Source organism: Platichthys flesus, chromosome 17 (assembly GCF_949316205.1).
Source record: "Platichthys flesus chromosome 17, fPlaFle2.1, whole genome shotgun sequence".
Lineage (NCBI taxonomy): Eukaryota > Metazoa > Chordata > Actinopteri > Pleuronectiformes > Pleuronectidae > Platichthys > Platichthys flesus.
The window spans coordinates 16,969,394-16,983,596 of NC_084961.1; the positions used below are offsets into that span (position 1 = coordinate 16,969,394).

Consider the following 14,203-nt stretch of genomic DNA (forward strand, 5'->3'; position numbering starts at 1 on the left):
TGGTGCTCAGCCCTAATGTCTTTATACATTATCCACAACAAAATTACAATAAGCTTGCAAGGATTCAAGCCCTATAGGGTCTGCCCATGTAACCTGTGCATGATGACTTGGTAATGAATGTGGCTGTTTATAATTTATGCACAAGTTACTTTCTAAAAATACAGAGCCACATGCACGCACACAGCAAACGCATGAGATCAAGAGAGGAGACTGTGTGAAGCACCCATCAGTCCTTGTCATAACATCAAAGGTGGCGGCGCTTTCATCAGGCCCACAGGCCTGGCTGGAGCAGGCCATCTCCACATCATCCCGGGCCTGCTTTTCTCATGCAGATCAGAAGACAGCCAATTTGTGATTTAGATCAAGACTGGAGAGATGATGCAAGGTTTTCAAAGGGTTAATTTTAACCCCTGAGTAGTTTTTTTTCCTTCCACGTTATGAAACGATGAAAGGAATGGATCTCTCAAACCAGAACTGCAGCCAGTGTGCTGTTTCTGGAACTGAGGATATGACTAAATGCTGTATTGGATAAAAGATTGTGTAACATCCACCACAGCTTAAAGAGGTTGATGAGGAAGCTACGCACACTGCTCTTATATGGCACCAGGAGCCTTTTAAAGAGTAAAATATAAAATAAATATATATTGATATATAGTTTGTGCCTGTTTTGTACTGGACTGCATAATACTGTTGTTCATGGTGTTTCCCAGGAATATAGATGGGTTAAAAATATATGGAATGAAAGTGGGGAAAGTAAAGCAAAGTGATGACAATGAAGTGAAACAGAGTGAAGTGACAACAGCTTTGAAAAAAAGATGGTACATCTACAATGACATGGTGACATTAAATGTTCAGTGTGTAGGATTTAGTGAAATAAGATGAAGTTCAGGAATAAGGTGACTGAAAATATTTATGTGAAAAAGAAAGAACTAACTTATAGCATTAAGATATGAAATAAGTCGAATTACCAGCCTGTGGTAATATGCCTTCCACAACCAGTGCATTTCTTTCTGATTAATATGAGGTCACAGTGACCCTTGACATTTGAGACAACTGGTCAAAATATGAAGAAATTCCTTAAAGGACGGACTTCCAATGTTTAGTGAGGCCATGCTGTCCCAAATTTGAAAAGATTCCCAGAGGCTTTCTAAAGAGTATGTGTTCACAAGGCAACTACAGTTTTGTGAGGTCACTGTGACTTTTGGCCACCAATTTCTAATCAGATCCTCCTTGAGCCCAAGTGAATATTTGTGCCAAATGTAATGAGACTGCCAGTGGGTTTTTCAGATATTTCACGTTCACTAGAACATAAGGTCGCAGCGACCTTAAAAATTGACCTTCAATCACCAAAATCAGAACTGTTCATGCTTGAGACAAACAAAAGATTTGTACCAAATATGATAAAATTCCTTCAACCTGCTCTTGATATATGATGTTTTACGCAATTGTGATGGACAGCCCAACCTTAAATAAAATGCTTCTGGACACTGTCTTTCACTGGCCTTAAGGCCTTAACAGATGAAGTGAGTTGAAGTTTAACAAATAACAACATGACAAAATCATTAGTCAAGTAATAGACCCTAACTGAGCTTGATTTCATACTTTGAATAACATTTAAGTCACTTTAAGTTTATGAAACATTATTCTGAACAAATCATCTAGAAAAGGGTTTTGGTTCTTTCCTTTTATTTTTTAAAACGCACCACCCTCAGATTTAAACAAGGGGATTTTATAGAGCACACTCCAAAGCAATTACAGCTATTTTCGTTCAGCATGAACAGAAAGCGGATATGCAAACTTATCCTTTGTGCAATGAATTGCTGCCCATCTATCAGCCGATCTTCCCTCCAGGTTACACTAAGCCCCCCTCCCAGCCAGCATCTCGCCTCTTAAATCTCCGGGTTAATGGACGCTTAAGTTGAGCTTCCCCAAGTCTCTAATAAACTGCTGTTGCAATTAACAGAAATTAGTTTTTTTCCAAGGCCAACCAGTGTTTTGTTTACTGTCTCGTTGTCTTTGTTGGTGGACATGATTAAGGGGCTGAGTGGGGCGAGGTACTGATTTATAGACCAGGGAGTTTGGTTGAGGTGATCAATCAGACGACCCGTTTAAGAAACACAGGCTCATTGTTTGTGCACTATGTACGAAGATAAAGTGAGGGCACAGATATAGATATGCACCTTTTGATTTGAGGAGCTCACAACCGCAGCCCAACCTAAAGACATACTGATATAACTGTGGCAACAACCAGTTCTTTAATTTAACAAAAACAGACGGGATCAAATGTCTACACTGTACCAAAGCCATGGAGCTTGATTCTGACCATAGTGGGAAAATAGCAGGTGTAAAAACCTTTCAGGTGTAAAAACTGCCTTAATCTCAGGACTCAAGGTTCCAACACACTAACTACTGAGGTTTTTAACGATAATGACAATCCAATCAGTCTAATCAGAGGGCATGTGGTTCTATTAGCAACATCTCCGCCACAGGTTCAAAAGGTAAATAGATTTTTTTATAATGGATGATAGCGTGGCCTCCTCCATGACCCAGGTGGGTTTAACTATAGCACACTTAATATTTACTATATTATTCAACACCATCACCAATGACAACAGAATTCAGGGTTAGGGTTAGGGTTAGGGGGGTTTGAACTCCACCACACTAGCAAATGAACTCTGTAATTGCTTCGGTTCATTTGATTTGATTTAGCTTTATTTTATTTTTTTTTATAACTGGTGCAAAATGACAAAATTGCTGATGGGTCTGACCATCTTTGCCTTGACACAAAAAGACAAATCAGTCTATTGCTGTGAGAGTGTGGTGTGACACTTATAGTTTGGCTGAGGCCTGTGGTTATTGTTAGGCAGTGGGAGGTAGAATTGCCACACACCATGGACTGAGGCAAAAATCGTACAGATCAATAAAGCTGGGCCCACAGCTCAGTCAATTCTGCAAATCTGCAATCAATACGTGCTGATTTTGAAACGCTGTTCTGGCACAAAAACGTGACATATTCCATGCGCAGAAAATGTAATGGCCTTAATTAGCCGGGCTGGATTTAGAGGACTGCCAATGATTGGCTATTTTTAGCCGCAGGAGCTTATAACGACTTATAGCTGACGTGTATGTCCACATTTAAAGATTTAAAGTGGAAATAGGCTACAAAACTAATTACTGGCTCGTCGGTGTGTGCACAACGTTAAATAGGGAAATTGAAATCAAATACTCACTGTCTAAAGGGCCAGTTCACCCAAAATAAATTTCTTCCTTTAACAGTGGACTTGGTTTTATTATAAGAAAACTGCTTCTACTCTAAAATATTAAAACTGAATGGATTTGTTTTTGTCCCAGAGCAAAATTTCTCCGCAGTTGGAATTACAATTCTTTGCAATGATGTCTATCAGATGTAGGCAGTGGAGCAGCAGAGGTTTCCTTTCATACAGGAGCTGCAACGTGTTAGAAGTAGTGCAGTGACACACAGGATGCACTTTCTTAAAAACACTTTGGAGGACCAGTTAATTCCCCCCAGCAGAGCTATGTATTTTCCAGGGCAACACAATGCTGAGCAAATGGTCTCCTTAAAGTATGGATCAGTGGGTATTTCACACGTCCAGGCGCTGTGTTACTTTCTCTAAGAGAACTGTCACCTTACATATGGCCTAACCCCTGAAGAGGGTCCTCTGCGTGCCAAAGGAAAATGGCCATCGAATCGTGCCATACACATCAAATGAAGAGGCAAAAGAGAAAGGAGAGTGGAAAATCATCCTCCTTGGAAAAGGAACTTAATTTAATTCCACTTGGGGAAATGGCATGTCCTGCAGAAGGTTTATTATGTATTAGGGTTCGAGCAAAACCATTAGATGCATTGATTCCCCAATGGAAACTGTATGCGAAATAGCAAGACTAAGAGAAAAAAGTAAAGTCTGTACTGTACGTAGTTGAAAAGAGATAATGTAAGCCAAAAAAACAAAGGTTAATATATCCTCAGGCAAAAAAGAGCAGAAGCGCTTATAAGAAATAAGCAAAGAGAGATCTGGAGAGCAGTAATGAAAGAAGAAAAGAAAGGCACAATAGAAGAGAGCAGAAGGGAGGAAACAGACAGAGATGAAAAGAAAAAGTCAAAGGAGATGGATTGTCCTTTTGGGTTTGCACAGAAACTTACCCATTAACTCTTATTAGTACAGTATAAACAGTTTGTTTACAGATTGAAAAATAAAATAGTTGTTTTAAAAAATGTTGTGGTTTGGTAGAAAGTGTTTCTTTGGGTTGGATTGGTTCAGTTTGGTTTGGCTCACCAGGCCAAGCAGCCTTTATTTCACGGTGTCACTTTCTTTTAATGTTTTCTTCTTCGAGAGAGAGAGTTTGAAAGGTAGAGTGACAGTGGAACTGCAAGACAGAGACAGGAAGAAGCATCACGACGCTGCAGAGGGAAGACGATTTGTCGTTCTGAAACTTCAGTTTCCTGAGGTGCAGTGACATTATCTCTGCCTGCCCCTGTTGGATACATCAAAGTCATAAGAGAATCACATGAAGGCAAATGTTGATTCTGGTACAAAGCTGAACCACATGCTGCCAAGTACCAGCTGTGAGCAGGTCAACAGTGCACCCAGACCCACACACACAAGCTCTACTCTGTCCTTTCAGTGTAGAAGGCACCAGCTTTCAAAAACTCCCCGGCTTCTACCTGAACCTTTCCTCCACAACAGCTGTCATCAAGGTGATCGACAGCCCATATGGCCATCTGAAGGTGGCAGGTAAGTGTTCCATGATGGACGCTGTCAAAGCCTGATTATACACATCAGATCCCCAGGCTACCTTGATAATAAATGGCATAACCATCCCCCTGCCAGTGGACACAGAATATTACACTAACTGCTTGTATTTTCTGCACAACCACATAATGGTACAGTAGAATACCTGCTGCTTGCACGAGTGTGATGGGAAAACTTACTTTGCTCTCATAATAAAACTCCCAGTGCGGAGCATGAACAGGATCATGATGAGAATGATCAGCTTGTGCAACCTGTAAAAGGCAGATTTAAAAAGAGATTGTCTGCTGTGCGCTCGCACTTGTGACTCTGCACCTCCTTACGAGGATATAAGCTCCCTCTTGGGAGAAGCTCCTCTGTACTTTCCACTCCATTACCAGAGCAGAAGTGTGTTACGGTTGGGAGAGCAGTGCTTTTAATGGGAGAGAGGGGAGGCAGTGTGGAAGTAAAACACAGGGGGGCTGCTTCCAGATTTTTCCCCTGATGTCTTGATACATCTTTGTACCTTTAACAGGCATTTTTTTTTTTAATGGACAAATGAATTCAATCAACTCATCATTTCATCTTTAAATCTAACAGTTTAAACCTATTTCAATTCACCGTTTCATAATGAATATTGCGATACTATATATAAAGGCTTAAAAAGGGCGGAGAAATGCCGCACAAAGAGACACATACGAATGGAGGGACAAAGAAGAGAGTTGAAGAACCTCGTGAAAAGAAAAGAGCAGCAGCAGCGGAAAGGCATCAGGAGGAAAAAGACGGAGAGAAAGTAAGGTAGAGAGGAGAAAGAGAAAATGGACGATTGTGAAAGAAAAGGAGATAAGGAAAAGAAACAGCAGAGCTAAATCACAAACTAAGGTGAGCGGGAAAAAGCACCTGCAAAAAGTAAATTTAAGGAGGTTTCTTTTCATATTATCTGAGAAACAGAGGAAGAGGGGAAAATGGTGGATTGATACGGAGGGGGAGATGGGTGAGAGAGACAAAAACAGATCGAACGGATAAGTTGCTGTATTATTGAGCAATTTCATACATCCACTTACAAAGTCTCTTTTAACTCACAGCTGAGAAATTCAATAGCAGTTATCTCAACAAGAGGACGGTAATGTGGTCGCCTCCAAAGGGGAAAAAAACATCTAAGACATTTAAGCAAACACTGTATGAATGTGTGAGTGCAAAGCTTCAGAGTGTCACCATTACATTTTAGAAGGGCTGTTATTAAACTGTTAAATGTACCTAAGGTGTGAGAGAACACTCACTGTGAGTCACGTCGACATCTCATATGCAGAGAATAGAGAACAAGTCGTACACACATGCACAAACACTTACCATTTACTCATTGAGGATAGTCCAACCAAAACATCCCTCATCTTAACCATGACCAATTCAAACCTAGCCAGTTTAAACAGTTTGCCTCATTAGGATCAGCCTTTGGTCTGATGTACTGGTCCTGACAAGATCAGTGTCTATGCTGGATAAGTTCGTTAAGAGGCAAAAAAAAAAAAAAACACACACGCAAGCACACACACGCACCATTATTATTTTTTATCATTTTCAGTGTATAAACATCTCCGCAGTGGCAAGGCCCCAGGGATTGATGAGATCCGGCCAGAAATGCTAAAGGCTCTGGGTGTTGAGGGGCTGTCATGGTTGACACGCCTATTCAACATCGCGTGGGAGTCGGGTACAGTGCCAAAGGAGTGGCAAACTGGGGTGGTGGTTCCCCTGTTCAAAAAGGGGGACCAGAGAGTGTGTGCCAATTACCGGGGCATCACACTTCTCAGCCTCCCTGGTAAAGTCTACTCCAAGGTGCTGGAAAGGAGGGTTCGGCCGATCGTCGAACCTCAGATTGAAGAGGAACAATGCGGTTTTCGCCCCGGACGTGGAACTACAGACCAGCTCTTCACTCTCGCAAGGATCCTGGAGGGGGCCTGGGAGTATGCCCATCCGGTCTACATGTGTTTTGTGGATCTGGAGAAGGCGTATGACCGGGTCCCCCGGGAGAAACTGTGGGAGGTGCTGCGGGAGTATGGGGTAAGGGGGTCTATCCTCAGGGCCATCCAATCCCTGTACTCCCAAAGCGAGAGCTGTGTTCGCGTCCTCGGCAGCCAGTCAGTTTCGTTCTCAGTGGATGCTGGTCTCCGCCAGGGCTGCACCTTGTCACCAATCCTGTTTGTGATATACATGGACAGGATATCGAGGCGTAGTCGGGGTGGGGAGGGGTTGCAGTTCGGTGGTCTGAGGATCTCGTCACTGCTTTTTGCAGATGACGTGGTCCTCATTGGATCATCGGCCTGTGACCTTCAGCACTCACTGGATCGGCTGGTGGCCGAGTGTGAAGCGGCTGGGATGAGGATCAGCACCTCTAAATGTGAGGCCATGACTCTTAGCAGGAAACCGATGGATTGCTTACTCCGGGTAGGAAATGAGTCCTTAGCCCAAGTGAAGGAGTTCAAGTACCTTGGGGTCTTGTTCGCGAGTGAGGGTACTATGGAGCGTGAGATTGGCCGGAGAATCGGAGCAGCGGGGGCGGTATTGCGTTCGCTTTACCGCACCGTTGTAACGAAAAGAGAGCTGAGCCGCAAGGCAAAGCTCTCGATCTACCGGTCGATCTTCGTTCCTATCCTCACCTATGGTCATGAGGGCTGGGTGATGACCGAAAGGACGAGATCACGGGTACAAGCGGCCGAGATGAGTTTTCTCAGAAGGGTGGCTGGCGTCTCCCTTAGGGATAGGGTGAGAAGCTCAGCCATCCGTGAGGAACTCGGATTAGAGCCGCTGCTCCTTCACTTAGAAAGGAGTCAGCTGAGGTGGTTTGGGCATCTGGTAAGGATGCCCACTGGGCGCCTTCCTTGGGAGGTGTTTCAGGCACGTCCAGTGGGGAGGAGACCTCGGGGAAGACCCAGGACTAGGTGGAGAGATTATATCTCAACACTGGCCTGGGAACGCCTCGGGATCCCCCCGTCAGAGTTGGTCAATGTGGCCCGGGAAAGGGAAGTCTGGGGCCCCCTGCTTGAGCTGCTCCCCCCGCGACCCGACCCCGGATAAGCGGATGAAAATGAGATGAGATGAGTGTATAAATATAATATTAAAAAATATAATTTCACTCATCCTCGAGGTGGTTTATTGTTTGAGGAATTTTGACAAACTTGTAGCACAAACAAATCCAAGCACTGAAGAAAAAATCCAGAGAGCAGCAGAGAAACCTTTGAACAGATGCTTCACTAGTGTGAGCATTAGGAGAAAGCTGGAGCTGGAGTGCAGAACATATGTCCAAACAACAAAATATCCGAGTAAAGAATTTGAGCACAAGCAAAAAGAAGCACAGGTAAGCAGGGGCTATTTAAGTGCTAAAGACCGCGCAGGGGAAAGAAAGTAGGAATCATTTATATTAAAGCATTCAGATACTTTCATTTTTGGTTTTGCAACTATGAAATTTGGTAGACTGGAAAAATTACTATCGTGTAGAACTGATAACAGAACTTTATTTCTGTTGCCTTAAAACCCCTCTGAAAGGACTGAAAATCCAACTAACCCTTCCCCATCTGGAAGGAAAAAAAACATTAATACCTTCCTTTTGGTTCCCACCTGCAGCTCCTATGGCAACCCTGAAGGTCCACAGAATGGACACCATAATGAGGTGTCTTCCATTTTACTCATGCCTCAGGTTAGTTTCTACTGGCATTCTTCGAAAGGTCAAGAAGAGTAAAGAACCACTGGAGCGGGCCTGTGAAGCCCATCGAGCTACTAAATGTGATACTGCATTATACAAATAAACCTTTCCAAGCACTTTCTACACATTTTCAAAGGTTTGGAGCTTTGCTCGAGAGCCAGTGGATACTGTGTGTCGGTGAGATGAGGCAGAAAGTGCAGTGGGTGTGGTAGAGGTGAGGAAGAAGGGGGCTGTAATGACAGGGTGATGGTATAGCGTCCACCGCAGCATATCTATCAGACGAGATGGATGGCTTCAACTGCAGATATTATCACAGCTAATGATTCACCTCAAGTGGCTATTACTCCACTGCGATTTGTCCTCCGTTTGCTTGGATATTTTTCTCCGGGTTGGGGTAGACGAAACGTGGTGGCGGTGGAGCGAGACCCGGGCGGGGTGTGTGCGAGGAAGTGTGAGCATGTCTACAGTATCGCACTGTATGAGAGGGTATAAGAGGAGTGAATATGGATTCAACGTCCATTCACATCTGCTACTTTCTGACCTGTCAGTGATGATACCGTTTTCTAAGTCGGGTTTTGATATCAATAACACCAGAGCGAGAGTGTTGCTGCAGAGGGGAAGGTCGATATGTATTCACCGCATCATGAGATAAATTTAACGGCAGTCCTATCATATGTCAGATCAAATTAAGCTTTGGCATTGAGATTCATCATCAATTACTATGACAAGAGCTGCTTTGAGGTAGATTTTGCTTGGCTAGTGTGGTATTTGAGTGAAGGTTGAGTAGTATTCTATGTAGTAGCATTTTATGTGACAATGACCGAATACGCTGTGTGGCATGTAGAGTTAAGGGTACGTCAAATTAAACGCACCACTTGTGCCTAGGTAAGATGATTGCTGATACTGTTCTTAGTGATTGAGAAATGTGGCTTTTGAATTGCACTGTCAAAGGGACCTGGTGCAAACACAACAAGAAGATTGGATGCATGTCGGCTCCAAAACTGACTGGAAGGACACAGATCAACTGAAGGGGCTGTGTTTGTGAATGGAAACATCTGAATGAGAGGCGCTGGACTCTCTCTAGAGTTTCTCCTGCAAACCCCCAGTAAAATCTAACCTGAGAAAACGGCAAGAGATCCTCATCAGGATTCTCCCCAAGCAATTGGGCGTGTTGATGGCCTTTCTAACATACCACAGACGCAAACATTTAAACACACACACACAAAAAAAAAATCAAACCCCTGAGGAAGAAAAAGCTGTGCGAAGATGTTATGAGAGCTTTCAGTGATAAAGGTCCTGGTGTCAAAGTGCTTCAAACTAAAATATGTGATCTGCATAGTGGAATTAATATGTTACTTCTGGCCTCTTCCTGCTGCACCTCACCTCAACGCTCCACAGACTTCTGTTTTGTGTTGCTGTGAACACGCCTGAGGGAGGAAACTCCTGCTGTGTTGTTCATGTTCAACCTAGATTCATCCTCATAATGTAACATGAACAGCCCAGTCTTCTTTATCTATTACTTTATTGTTTTGATGGCTTGCACTATGCTTCAATCGTAGATTATTCTCCAGACACTCATCTCACTAAGCTACATATCTGGCCTTGACAGAGCAGCCGAATTCGGCCCCTCAAGACCAAAACCTGTGGAATCAAGCTTGTGGCATGTGGCTCAAGCTTATTCCAGCTCCACTGTAAAGTTTGTGTCATGGTCGTTTCTACCAACTTGCTCTATATGCAAGGGTTCAGGTTGTGTATTGTGTAGAAATATTGGGAGACGTTTTTATGACAACTTTAGTAAAACTATGAAATTAAGGTACAACAGGGGTTCCACACTCCCAACAGGCCACACATGTGGTGTTTAAACTGACAGTTTCTGAGTGGGGATGCCAGAGACTTGGGAAATGACCCATTATCAAACCTGACCTAAAGGTTAAACAGTTCGCAGAATTTAGTGACATGTAGTGTTGAGATTGCATGTTGCAGCGGAAAATTTCACCTCACCTCCCCCCTCCAAACATCAAAGAGAACGTGTGGTAGCCTTCAGTTGTCATAAAAAACTCAAAAGGTGTTTAGTTTGTCCCGTCTTGGCTACTGTAAAGACATGGTGACCTCTGTAGAGAGGACCCGCTCCCGTACAACAATTTGTACAACTTAGATGACACATTTCTACCAAAACATAATGTTCACCTAAAGCTTACACATGGAAACTTTGAAAATAAAAAAACCAGCATCGTCAGCTGGTTGACTTGTTTGTGTAATGTATTGCACTCATACTGTTGCCACAAATCCACAAGCTTATCCTCCGTTTATGCCGTCTACATGGTACGAGAAAAAATCCCCATGCGAAGTGGTGATACTTCCCCATCAGCACACAAAGCATCTGCTACAGTGTGTTTCTGCTCACTGACCCATCGCTGTCCCTTTCGTACTACACGTGTCTCCCTGACTTCAAGAGGGCTCAATCAGACCCAGAATCCTCCTGATTATCCCAGAGTGTACAGCAGACATTCATGTCAAAGCTTGTTTCCAGCAGCAGCTGGCAGCTTTGTTCAGCACAACACCTCTGATAACCCTACTTTGCTCAGGTCCATTATTTTGGTTAACACTTTCCCCAGTGTGTGCAGAAACGACTTTCGGGACTCTGCTACGTTCCGAGCCATTTCACCTTGCTGCCGGTCCTCCCTCCTCACTCCCCCACTGACCTGCGCTCACTATCCATTAACAATAAACACCGACACTAGTCAGAAGTTATTAGGACACGTACAGGACTTAAAGTTTACTTAATGTTTTGCTTTAAAGTATAGGAAACACATATTTAAACACATTGAAATAAAGTCCAAGATGTTTGCGTGCACGCAGCTCACACACGAGACGTAATGTGCCGTGCACAGCCAGGATATCATCAATCAGTGTGACGGGGATGAGGAGACACACACACACAAATGCATGAGTGTATTATAAAATGATTGTCCATTATTCATAATCAAGGTAAAAGCTTGAAATAATTGTGCCATTGATTTGAAGTCCGTGCTTCCAGCCTTATTTTATACTGGAATCTGCTTTTGAGAATAATGATGGTAAATGGCTTAGTGTGTGTGTGTGTGTGTGTGTGTGTGTGTGTGTGTGTGTGTGTGTGTGTGTGTGTGTGTGTGTGTGTGTGTGTGTGTGTTACCTGGTAGCAGGGAGGGTGCTGACTCTGGTGAAGAACACAGAAGGCTCCACATCAACATGGACTCCCAGAGACAGTTCCCTGTAGTAGCCCTCCACTTTGCCTGCTCCGCCAGAGTACTTAAAGTTCATCACTGCTTCCAAAGTCTGCAAAAGAACAAGGCAGGGACACACAGAATCTTTAGAGCAAGCTGCTTTGACTGTGTGCTACACAGAGGGGGGAAAAGAAAACTGTGTTCCAAAGGAATATCGGAATGGGAGACTTGAGTGGGATTTGGGTCAGAGGTCATGGTCAGCATGTTGTGTCCCATCAGCAAAACAGATGTGTTTTTCAAATCAATGGATCCGGAAGAGTAATCAAAGCAAAAAAATAAGCTGCACATTTGTGACCTCCACCAGTCCCACTGGCCCAAAAAAAATTCTACAAGGAATCCTTCATTCCTTCGCCAATAACCACCCTCAGCAGGCACCCTCAGTGATCAGTGGTCCATATCAGTAAATTCAGAATTGATATGACGCAAATGAGAGGAGTGCATAGTGGGAGAGGTGGGATTTTTCTGACCGTGGTCCATAGTAACAGAGGGGGAGGTGGACTCTACTCAGGTAGCCAAGTGGGCAAAGGATGGGGGATATAAAAGCAAAGGGAGCATCCAAGGTCCCGCTTTTCTTCCTATAGGGCATATTTCATCTGCCCATGTATTGCTAATGGAGGCACTGGCAGTGCCTTTGCAGAACAATTTTCGCTGATTCCCTGATTGTTTTCACTCTTTTGCCTCTTGTGGGGAACAGATCCAAAGTGGAGCGATGCAGAGCTTGCTGGCTAGACGTCTGGCATATTACGACTTAATGACAGAAGCACAGCCGAGTGAATAAAGAGAGATGAAAACATTAGAGGGGAATTTTGTTATTGCGGACCAAGCACCTGAATGCTAAACTTTCACTTACATTAGGGCTGCGTTGCCTTATTTCACATCTTTGTCATACTTCTATATAGTACATCTAATACTATATGCATTTCCCCCTTCTTTACTAAGCTTAGTGATCTGCTGACCTCTCTTCCCACATTGCCAAGTGGTTGATATTTAAGTTTTCACCTCGACCAAAGTGATTATCTTTCACTTCTGTCAGCTGATGTGTTTATTGGTTGGTTTGCTTGTTTGTTTGTGTGTATGATTGTCAGCAGGATTACACAAAAAATGCAGAACGGAATTTCACAAAATGGGACATGGGAAAAGACAGAAAGAACCCATTAAGTTTTTAAATAAATCTGGAAAAGGCACTGACCCCGGAACTTTACTTGAGCTTACAACAAGCATTTATTGATATTATCACTAGAGCTGTGAAAAATAGCGCGTTAACGCGTTATGATTAAATACAGGATTAATTCGTTATTTTTTTTAACACATTTAACGCATGCGCACAAGGAACTTTCAATATACCCACAATTCCGCCCACTCTGCACTAGTCGCCGCTCTAATGCAGTCAGACGGCAGCTGCTCTGATGAACCACAGAACCTTCGCGACGGGAAGATCGTGTTCCAAAAAAACAAAGATCGAACATTCAACTAATCCAAGGTGATATGTACACTCTGTTGGAAGACGTTATCGTTTCACAGTAGTAATACTCGCCTAAAGTACCACCGCAACGCCAAGCATGCGTTTGTCGGCGAGGGGCGTTCAAGTGCAATGCGCTAAACCAGCTTCACGCGCATGACACATTGGGCAAAAGAAGCGGTCAGCTTTACTGTCATAGAATGTGAACAAGTTAGTTTGCCTCACCAACTGGCTAAAGAACGACTAGCTAAGAGGACCTTGAGAGGCATTAGATTGTGTCATGGTGTGGTTAAAGGTTGTTTGACAAAAAATAGAAAAAAAATCAACCATCCTATAAAAAGAATGGCTAAGAAGCTCAAATAATTTCTGTTTGATTTAAAAAGAAAAGAAAAAAGTTTTATTCAACCATACAATGGCTAAGAAGCCCGAATTCTGTTTAGGATGAAGATTATATTAATGTTCCATATGGAATAGCAAAGAGAACTGCTAAAGAACTGCTGAGTTGCAGCACCATTGTTTTGATTGTTTATGATTATTAAAAGAAAACATGTTAAATATATATATATATATATCCGTCTTTTGTCATAACTTGTTTGTTTTCACAAAAATATACAGAGAAATCGGTAATGTGATTAATCATGATTAATCCATAGAAACCTGTGATTAATTTGATTAAAAATTTTAATCATTTCACAGCCCAAATTATCACCAAACCCAAGGGAATAAATCATTCATCTTGCTTTTCTAGTTTGGTGAAATATGTTGCCAATATACCTTTAGGGATGTCCAGGATGTCCAAATGTCGGAACCTAATGTCATTGTTGACTCTGCAACTTATTATCTCCTAAAAACAGCACACCAAACTCTTCACTTATCATATGAAATTATATAAATATAGATTCTTGATTACAAGATCTAGAGGATGAATCTTATCTAACTTGAATGACTCTACAAAAAGATGGCTTAATAAAGTTCTTAAACACATCCACTCTTGTTCCCCAAAAAATGATTGTTCATCTCAAAAGTTGTCTTAATACCT

At 42.8% G+C, this 14,203-nt stretch overlaps 1 protein-coding gene across 3 annotated transcripts in view; it reads right to left on the bottom strand.

Moving 5' to 3' along the window:
- trappc9 (trafficking protein particle complex subunit 9) overlaps nt 1–14,203 on the bottom strand; it is a 196,876-nt gene that overhangs the window by 87,445 nt on the left and 95,228 nt on the right. For all 3 annotated transcript variants that reach the window (XM_062409866.1, XM_062409865.1, XM_062409868.1), the window contains one exon: nt 11,615–11,757. In XM_062409866.1, coding sequence (XP_062265850.1) covers nt 11,615–11,757 — 143 coding nt within the window. The remainder of the gene's footprint in view (nt 1–11,614; nt 11,758–14,203) is intronic.